The 10,197-nt window shown below is 47.8% G+C and overlaps 1 protein-coding gene across 5 annotated transcripts in view; it reads right to left on the bottom strand.

Moving 5' to 3' along the window:
* Positions 1–5,275: 5,275 nt before the first annotated feature.
* The window catches only part of CC2D2A (coiled-coil and C2 domain containing 2A), a 122,664-nt gene continuing 117,742 nt past the window's right edge, over positions 5,276–10,197 (bottom strand). For all 5 annotated transcript variants that reach the window (XM_066384848.1, XM_066384847.1, XM_066384846.1 and 2 more), the window contains 3 exons: positions 9,183–9,241; positions 7,312–7,489; positions 5,276–5,549 (listed from right to left, as the gene is read on the bottom strand). In XM_066384848.1, coding sequence (XP_066240945.1) covers positions 5,361–5,549; positions 7,312–7,489; positions 9,183–9,241 — 426 coding nt within the window. In that variant the 3' untranslated portion in view covers positions 5,276–5,360. The remainder of the gene's footprint in view (positions 5,550–7,311; positions 7,490–9,182; positions 9,242–10,197) is intronic.

The raw sequence follows: 10,197 nt of genomic DNA, 5'->3' as shown, positions 1-10,197 counted from the left end.
CTGCGTGGGGTTCTCTGTGGTGAGGGAGACGGGAGTGGAGAACGACCGCAGGAGGCGCACGCTGAGTGGGTTGTAGGTCATGCTGCGTGGGGTTCTCTGTGTGAAATGACGGGAGTGGAGAACGACCGCAGGAGGCGCACGCTGAGTGGGTTGTAGGTCATGCTGCGTGGGGTTCTCTGTGGTGAGGGAGACGGGAGTGGAGAACGACCGCAGGAGGCGCACACTGAGTGGGTTGTAGGTCATGCTGCGTGGAGTTCTCTGTGGTGAGGGAGACGGGAGTGGAGAATGACTGCAGGAGGCGCACGCCGAGTGGGTTGTAGGTCATGCTGCGTGGAGTTCTCTGTGGTGAGGGAGACGGGAGTGGAGAATGACCGCAGGAGGCGCACACTGAGTGGGTTGTAGGTAATGCTGCGTGGGGTTCTCTGTGGTGAAGGAGACGGGAGTGGAGAACGACCGCAGGAGGCGCACGCTGAGTGGGTTGTAGGTAATGCTGCGTGGGGTTCTCTGTGTGAAATGACGGGAGTGGAGAACGACCGCAGGAGGCGCACGCTGAGTGGGTTGTAGGTCATGCTGCGTGGGGTTCTCTGTGGTGAGGGAGACGGGAGTGGAGAACGACCGCAGGAGGCGCACGCTGAGTGGGTTGTAGGTCATGCTGCGTGGAGTTCTCTGTGTGAAATGACGGGAGTGGAGAACGACCGCAGGAGGCGCACGCTGAGTGGGTTGTAGGTCATGCTGCGTGGGGTTCTCTGTGGTGAGAGAGACGGGAGTGGAGAACGACCGCAGGAGGCGCACGCTGAGTGGGTTGTAGGTAATGCTGCGTGGGGTTCTCTGTGGTGAGGGAGACGGGAGTGGAGAACGACCGCAGGAGGCGCACGCTGAGTGGGTTGTAGGTCATGCTGCGTGGGGTTCTCTGTGGTGAGGGAGACGGGAGTGGAGAACGACCGCAGGAGGCGCACGCTGAGTGGGTTGTAGGTAATGCTGCGTAGGGTTCTCTGTGGTGAGGGAGACGGGAGTGGAGAACGACCGCAGGAGGCGCACGCTGAGTGGGTTGTAGGTAATGCTGCGTGGAGCTCTCTGGTGAAGGAGACGGGAGTGGAGAACGACCGCAGGAGGCGCACGCTGAGTGGGTTGTAGGTCATGCTGCGTGGGGTTCTCTGTGGTGAGGGAGACGGGAGTGGAGAACGACCGCAGGAGGCGCACGCTGAGTGGGTTGTAGGTCATGCTGCGTGGAGTTCTCTGTGGTGAGGGAGACGAGAGTGGGTGCTGGGCCGGCGGAGCCCAGGCCGGGCTGTGGAGGACAGGGTTCCTGCTGGCTCATTACTTGTGCCTGGCGTTCTGTTTTATTGGGGATAGGAGCAGTAGAAGAGATAAACCCCAGTTCAGGCTAAGGGAAAACTTGATCTCAGAGTTGTCTAGAAATGAAAGAAGGGAGAATTCACACGTGCTTCTGAGTGTCACAGATACTTGAATTAGACTCGAAGGGAAGACCAGCTCTAAAGGGAGTGAATCTAGTGATCGGCTCTGAAATGTTCCCTTTCCCCGAGGGTTCTCTCGATTGGATTCCATTCCTGTGAACATTTGCAGAACAAATGATGGAGCCACCTCAAGCTTCTTGCAGGGCAGCTGTGTAAGCAGACCATGCTCCTTTTTGAGTTTGTAGCTCTTAATACAAGTAGTTCTGTCTTTTGCAGTCCCTCTGGGCTGGCCGTGTCCTCTGAAGGCTGGCCGTGTCCTCTGAAGGCTGGCCGTGTCCTCTGAAGGCTGGCCGTGTCCTCTGTGGCTGGCCGTGTCCTCTGAAGGCTGGCCGTGTCCTCTGTGGCTGGCCGTGTCCTCTGAAGGCTGGCCGTGTCCTCTGTGGCTGGCCGTGTCCTCTGAAGGCTGGCCGTGTCCTCTGTGGCTGGCCGTGTCCTCTGAAGGCTGGCCGTGCCCTCTGAAGGCTGGCCGTGTCCTCTGAAGGCTGGCCGTGTCCTCTGGGCTGGCCGTGTCCTCTGAAGGCTGGCCGTGTCCTCTGAAGGCTGGCCGTGCCCTCTGTGGCCGGCCTTGTCCTCTGAAGGCTGGCCGTGTCCTCTGAAGGCTGGCCGTGCCCTCTGTGGCCGGCCATGCCCTCTGAAGGCTGGCCGTGTCCTCTGAAGGCTGGCCGTGTCCTCTGTGGCTGGCCGTGTCCTCTGAAGGCTGGCCGTGTCCTCTGAAGACTGGCCGTGTCCTCTGTGGCCGGCCTTGTCCTCTGAAGGCTGGCCGTGTCCTCTGAAGGCTGGCCGTGTCCTCTGTGGCTGGCCGTGTCCTCTGTGGCTGGCCGTGTCCTCTGAAGGCTGGCCGTGTCCTCTGTGGCTGGCCGTGTCCTCTGAAGGCTGGCCGTGTCCTCTGAAGGCTGGCCGTGTCCTCTGTGGCTGGCCGTGTCCTCTGAAGGCTGGCCGTGTCCTCTGTGGCTGGCTGTGTCCTCTGTGGCTGGCCTAAGCACAAAGGGGAAAGAAACCTGCTTGGTTCCCTTGGAGAACTTGCAAGGAAGTTGGAGCTTACCGACCAGTTCCAGGGTCAGAAATTTTCTTTCGTCAGGTTGACTATTTTGTGGTTATTATACTTTTATATCTCTAAATGTTTAATAAAGTTTATTTGAAAAGTTGACCTCAGGGATTATTTCAAGGGAGCAAGCTGTAAGAATGTCCCTGCAGCGAGTGGCAGCCCGTGCTGTACTCCATCTCATCTGTAGTCACATGAGCTGTATGGTCAACTCGTGTGACCGTGCCCTGGGCATCAAGGGGAGACCAAAGCTTGTCTCCCACCTGATCAGAAGACATCATAGTATTTCAGGTAGAAAATTATGATAATACTTATGTTAAACCATGATTAAATGGTGTTTCAGGACTTGTCTCTAAATGCTATCCTTTTAAGTTAATTTGAGCAGCTAATTTTCCCTAGGGGTCCCAGGTAATTGGGGTGCCCCCCTTTTACGTTGTCCTGTGCTGCTTGAGGTTGTAAACCATTAGATAGGACTTGTTTGGCCAGCTTGACCCAACTGACTTCAGTATGTCTGCACTGGTCACGCGGAAGCTTTTTCTACTACCCACCTTCCCTCCAGCTGCATGGGAAGGTAGCAGCATCTGTGTTTAATTTTTGTACATTATCACTGTTTTATTACTAAGGGGATGGATGGTTAATATTTATTTAATGTTTATTGATTTTAGAGAGAGAGAAAGAGAGAGAGGAGGAGAGACAGAAACATCAGTCTTTTCCTGTATGTGCCCTGATCAGGGATCGAACCGGCAACCTTTGTGCTTTGAAATGATGCTCCAACCAACTGAACCATCTGGCCAGAGTGGATGGTCAATTTTTTGATGATACACTATATATGCTTGGTTTAAATTTATCTTGGGTTTCTGAGATTGATTTAATGAACTATTGAAAGTGTTAATTCTTAGAATACAAGACAACAGTTAACGTGAAGTGCCTTGTGGCTCCTGACAAATGCCAGGTGCTCCGTGCTGGGCAGTGTCCTAAGTACAGGTGACCCTGGACCAACTTCGATTTCAACTGCATGGGTTTTCTTCAGCATGTACCTCTGCTGGCTTTGATCTGTAGTTGGGAGTCTGGATGCAGAGGGCTAATTATATACATTGATCTACACCATTTTATATAGGGGACTTGAACATCTGGGTTTTCATATTTGTGAGGGATCCTGGAGCCAGTCCCCTGTGTATACCAGGGGACAACTAAGTTTTTTGGGAGTAAAAAGTTATATGTGAGTTTTTTTTTTGGGGGGGTTGGTGCCCCCAACCCTTGTGTTGTTCAAGGGTCAGCTGTTTATATGTAGCGACTTGTTTAATCATTTAAATGGTGTGGTGAAGTAGGTAATGTAACCATTGTGATCTTTTATGGGGGGGGGGGGGAATAGGTATCAGGTTAAGTAAATACTCCATAGATCCCCAGCTAGTGAGTGGCAGAACTGCGATTCTCTATCTAGAGTTCATGCTCTTACCCACCATGCCATTCTCTCTAATGTTACATTGATAATGACTGCTGTGTGTCAGTCCTTGAACTCTCCCTTTTAAGAGTTCCTTGCAGAGATATCCGAGGCATGTAAACACATAATTGTAACCTAATTTGAAAGAGGAAGCCATAAGAGACTATATAGCTGAAGGGGAAAGTTTTTCCTTTCCCTGACCTTGTTTTGTTTGGAAGTGAGTTCCTATTTCAGGTACATCTGTTGTTCTTAGCTGAGGCTCAGTTAATATATATAGGGCATCATGCAATATCTGGAAACATTTTTGGTTGTCCCCACCTGGCAGAGGGGAGACTATCAACTGGAATCTAGTGGGCAGAGGCAGGCCATTGATGCTTCTAAATATCTTACAACACCCAGGGCAGCCCCCAACAAGAAATAACTTATATGGCCCCTAATGTTAGTAGTGCTTCCGTTGAGAAATCCTGCTTGATACATTTGTTTGGTGTGCATCTTTTCATGTCAGCACATACTTTAATCCTCTCCAATGGCTTAGTGTAATATTGTCTGTCTTATCGGTCTTGGTCTGGTCGGGCTGCTATAGACTGGATGTCTTAAGCAACATTGCTCACAGCTCTGAAGGCTGGGAAGTCCAGGGTCAAAGTGTTGGCAGGTCTGGTTGCTGGTGCTGCTCATTCTGGTATGCAGACAGCCATCTTTCCATTGTGTGTGGCCCAGAGAGAGGAGGCAGCCTCTCTCCTGTCTCTTACTAGGGCACTAATCCCATCTGAAGGGCTCCACGCATGTCTCAGTCACCTCCCAAAGGCGCCATCTTCAAATATATACCATTTACAAAGGTACTGAAATTCCACTTCCAAGTAGGGATTTGGGGGAGGACAGCACAAATTTTCAGTCCATAACAATGTCTTAATTTTTTAAACTACTTCTATTTTGATGAATATATTCCCCCCTTTCACTAAAATACTCTATTCCTTCAATCAGTGGGTGTATGTTTGTACATGTGTGCGTATGTGTAGTTGCTTAGTATTTCTGTAGGGTATTGTCTTAGGATGTATTTAGCATTAAAAATAAAAATTTTATGTGGCAAAGTTGTTCCTTTTTCCCTCAGAAAACTTGTGTTGTTTTGCTGGGTCTTATAAGTGTGACTGGTGCACGGGTGGACACGCACGAAAGAAGGGTGTCCCAAGTCGGAGGTGAGCCGGTATGTAAACGTGGTGGTGTGGAGCCCCCTGTGTGGGGGCACCGGTGGTCACGGAATTTAGGGTACAAGCGGCAGAGACGAGGCTGACTACTAAATAACACTTTTTTTTGCATAGTTTGAAAATTTTATTTCATTTGCAAATGATTGGTGTGATCGATCAATATCACTTAAAAATACCCTCGTTTTACATGATGTAAAAAATTACCTGTTGCGTATAAGGGAGGCAACATAGATCCAAACAGAGAAGACATGTCTGGGATATGGGTGGACATAGACAGCTAGAGCAAACTCCACGTGGGGAAGGTCGATGCTGTGCACCCCAGTGCTGTACACGGCTTCGATTAAAGGCTTCGGTTCCGAGTAGGGCATGTGAAGGGGAAATCCGGAGAACTGGAAGGGAGAAAAGGAGGTGTGGAGACGTTAGTGAAGTTCAAGATTTTACTTTTTTTTTTCTTCTACCTAAATACGCAATTCTTAATGTTCTTACTAAGAAGTCTTCCTTTTGGATCTCAAAGTTACTTAGTTTTTTCTGCTCAGCTGTATACTACCAATTCAAAAAATGGAGCCGGGCTAAATGTCCTTTTTTGTTGGTTGCTAGCATATTGACACCTGTCAGTCACCCTCTGTTCCCTCCCTCCCTCCCTCCCCCGATAACCCCTAAGGTGCACAGTAACCCATGTAATTCCAGGGGCCTGGGTCAAGCTAAGCATTGCCTTCTATCCCTCTGGCCACAGCAGTTAACTCCAGGGCTGGCGTCATCAAAGTGAGCCTCCGTGTGAATTTCAGGGGACTTGCTCGCAATAACCAATAACCGCCCCAGAGGCGCTCCTGCTTGGGCAGTGTGTGCATGTTGTCAGCAGGTGAGTGCTGCCTGGAACTGTTCCAGCGTTTGCTACGAGGGGACAGGCCCCTGTGGCTGAGGCCATCCCACCGAGGAGGGCAGCCCTGCAGGAAAGCGGATGGGAACTGGCCTCTACCTTCTATTTAAATGAGCCAGGACCTGATTTTTATTGCTTGCGGCTGTTTGAACTATGTTTTCTATTACTTGAAAATATCCTGGCTGAAAACCTGGCCTTAAAAGGTAAAGGATATGTTTAAGTCAGTGAATAGAATTAAATGTCCCACTTCATATTGCCCAGCACGGTGCACTGTCTTAGTTTGGGGCCGCTTTCTAGCTTTATGGACACAGCACTACCAACAGGCAGTTGGTGTATATTGAGGATATATTGTCTATTAATGAGAATTTTTCTTAGCAATGGAAAGCAATTAGTATAAAGCCATTTTTTTAAAAAGCATGATTGAGCGGTTAGTTTCACCTTTGTGCACAGTGGAGTCTAACATGAATTAGCCAGATGTTTTCAATTTTATTTAATACTTGCAATATATTCTATAAAAGTTTCTTTTTTTATCTATAATCATCTTATAAAAATGGTATTTCCACTTTAATGAGGTATTTTACTATTTAATGATAGCTTAATTACTGAGATTTGAACTTTTAATCACATTTTTCAGTCTGTGCTGCTTCATCCATATACTTTGTAGTGCAATGTAGGATTTTTAAAATTTTGAGTTACAGTCAGCTTTTAATACCATTCTGCACCAGTTTCGGATGCACAGCAAAGTGGCCAGAAAACCATGCACACTACGGAGGGGGCCCCCTGCTGCCCAAAGCACCCACCTGGCCCTGTACCCAGTTCTCGACATTACTGACTATTCCCCATGCTGCAAGCCGCATCTCTGTGGTGGTCTGCAGCCAGCGATTTGTCCTGCTGAATTCCTCCTCCTCTTTCACCCAGCTCCCCTCCCCCCCCCCCCACGGCTGTCAGTTTGTTGTCTCTATCTATGAGCCTGTTTCTATTTAGTCTATTTCGTTCGATTCCACACATAAATGGAATCATACAATACTTGTCTTCCTCTGACTGGCTGATTTCACTTAGCATATTGCTCTCCAGGCCCATCCGTGCTGTCACAAAGGCTAAGATTTCCTTCTTTGTACAGCTGAGGAGTACATTGTGTAAATGTCCCACCGCTCTTTGTCCACTTGTCTACTGCTGGGCCAATGTAGGGATTTTGATGCCGAGAGCCCAGGATGGAGCCATTTCCCGTTAGGAACAAGGAGACCCACAGGTCCAGCCGAGGGCCGCGCGCTCACCCTGTAGTCCCCCAGCTGCCTGAGCAGTTCTGCCCGGTGGTCGTCCTCCACGTCCCCTCCGCGACCGCCCTCCAGCCGCGGCAGGAAGTGGCGCAGCGCGGAGGTGCAGTACCGGTTCCACCGCGTCAGGTGCCGGGGCCGCCAGTCCATGATTTTCTCCTTCAGTATCTTCTCAATCCTGTTTGTAAAGAGTCAACTTCATTTTTAGCTGATTGGACGTCTCCCTGGTAGACAAAAATCCAGTCTGTATGTAGTGGGGATTTAGGGGATTACATGACTGCGCGACCACATTTATGTAAGCGGCAGTTATCATGCCCTAGGCACAGTGGGTACCTAATGTGGGCTAATTCCTGAGGATCCAACAGTGCACACAAGAGATCCTCGCCCTGAAGGGCTGTATGTGGTCGGGGATGGGAGTAGACCTGTGAGTGGGACGGAACAATGGCCTAAGGGCCGCCCACACCAGAGGCTGGAAAGGCAACACAGAGAAGGAGCACCGCATAACGGGGATAGCTTAATTCAATATGGTCAGCGGAAGCTTTATTATCATGAAATGCTTTATCATTTCGTCTGGTAACATACAGACAGACAAATCAGACCCAGGTGCAAGGGGTGGGGCTTACGCTGAAAGCTTCAGCCAGGCTGTGAATGCCGCAAATGATTGCTTCCACGTGACTTCTACTCATGGGGGTTGTTTTTCTAAATTGCCTTAAAACTGCCTTTAGAATCTCCACCATCATTGCCACTTACGTTTACTTTTATAGATAACACGATGGATGCTGGGTCCAAAGGGCTTGTGAAGCATACACCCAGAATGAAGTGAAATTGCTAGCACTTACCGAGAGCCCTTATTCGCTAGGAACTGTGCTGGTGCTTTTTGTACATTTTTATTTAATCCCAACAATAACCCCTGCGAGGTAGGGGAATATTGTCCCAATTTTACTCAGGAGGGAGGATTTAAATGGAGACCCCGTCCGTCCTAAAGCCTCCTGTGTGTCCCTAACCAAACACGGTGTCGGGACCCTGCCAGCTCCCTGTCCCTCAGGAGATCCCAGAGCCCCTTCTCGTTTGGTTCATAACACACATCGTTTTGTGCTGCGTTTCGAGATGGTCTGTGCAAGAACGGCCTCATCTGTCCGTATTGGAGAAATAGATGATGTGAATCCAATCAATAGTATCTTGCAACTAATAGAAGAAATTTTATTTCTAGTGGGGCATCCCAAATGAGGCTTTATTTGAATTTAAAATTGAGAGCAAATTGGTGTTTCCTAGTAGTACTACTTGCAACCGGGCCACGTTTAGCCTTGTGTAATTGGCCCTGCTGCTCATCACAGAGCTTGAGACAGTCAACACAGGCTCTGAGGTCAGACCTGGCGGGCTCAGAGCCCCCTCCGTCACTGAACAAGGACGTGGACCTCTCCGAGCCTCAGTTTCCGCATCTGTGAAACTGAGAAAATAAGTTCTATTTTGCAGGACTATTAGGTTTCTGGGGAGTCAAATAGGTTCTTACAAGCCTTCTTTCTCTGTGTTTTAGGGTTATAAACTAGCAAGCCACTAATTGGACAAAAGAGGCATATGTAAACTGAGGATTATGATGTGTCTGAACAAGACCCGTAAAACATGACAAACTCTAATCTGAGGTAGACGTTTTGGAGAACTGCCTAGCATTGTGGGTTCACTCTGTCCCACCCCGTGCCGATGCTCAAGTCTGAGTCATCGGATTTTAGAGATCACATCTGTGCTTGGGGGCCATAAACATGAATTAAAATTTAATTGCCTAAATTATTTCACACTGCTGCCGCCCAGAATCGTCTGGTTTGGAATTATACCCCTAGTACAGAGTGCATGCGAATTTCTGGGCATCACGTGACCTGTCCTGTAGCTCTGCAGCGGCCGCTTTGTCGGTACCCTGGTAAATAAGCTCTTCTGGCTGTAAAAGAGGAAGTGGTTCAGAAATTCTAGAAATCACACCTAATTTGAATAGCTACACAACCTTTTCTAAATCTTTTTAAAATCTTTTTAAATTATGAAACCTTAGACAAATTCAATTAGATGTAATGCTATATACTAATGCCAATGTACCCATGACCCATTTTAAAGTGAGACATCACAAATAAATTACAGGGCTGTGTAGTTTTTCTTTAATTTCCCTTCCCTCTTGTCACAGAAGTAACCATGACCTGAATTTGTTTTCTAGATTTTTCATTCGTCCTTCATAAAGTACCTACTGTGTGTCAGGCACTTTTACAGGTGATGGGCATACAGCTGTGAATAAAAATCCCTGCCCCCATGGTGTTTACACTGTAGTGCAGGTAGGCAATATGATAACACATGTTTATGATTTTACTACAGACATATCTATTATCCCTAAAGGATATGTTGGGTTGTATTGGTTTGCATGTTTTCTAAACTAGGTAATTTATACTATGAATATGCAACTTGCTCTTCCTCGCTTAACATTATATTTAGAAAGAAGAGCATAAATATATTTTTAGAGTGCTTTTTAGAATTAACTACTATTAGTCCTGGCTGGTTAGCTCAGTTGGTTAGAGCATCATCCCGAAACATGAGGGTTGCGGGTTTGATCCCTGGTCAGGGGACATACAAGAACCAACCAATAGATACATAAATAAATGAAACAGCAAATCAATGTTTCTCTTTCTCTGTCTCTCAAATAAATTAAAACAATAAAAAATTAATATTTATTAATTTGTGTAACAACTAAGAAATACTCCATATGTACCATAATTTATCGCTACACTGTTCCAGTTCTTCAGCTATGGCAAACATCATTCCTACGAGAAATCTTGTATATGTCATCTTGTACACATGGATGAATTTCTCTAGGGTATGTTACCTTTCACATATGTGTATACTGGTTCATGA

This window comes from Saccopteryx leptura, chromosome 5 (assembly GCF_036850995.1).
Source record: "Saccopteryx leptura isolate mSacLep1 chromosome 5, mSacLep1_pri_phased_curated, whole genome shotgun sequence".
Classification (NCBI taxonomy): Eukaryota; Metazoa; Chordata; class Mammalia; order Chiroptera; family Emballonuridae; genus Saccopteryx; species Saccopteryx leptura.
Note: the sequence above shows the minus strand (reverse complement) of the source record. Positions and strands in the feature narration are given on the sequence as shown.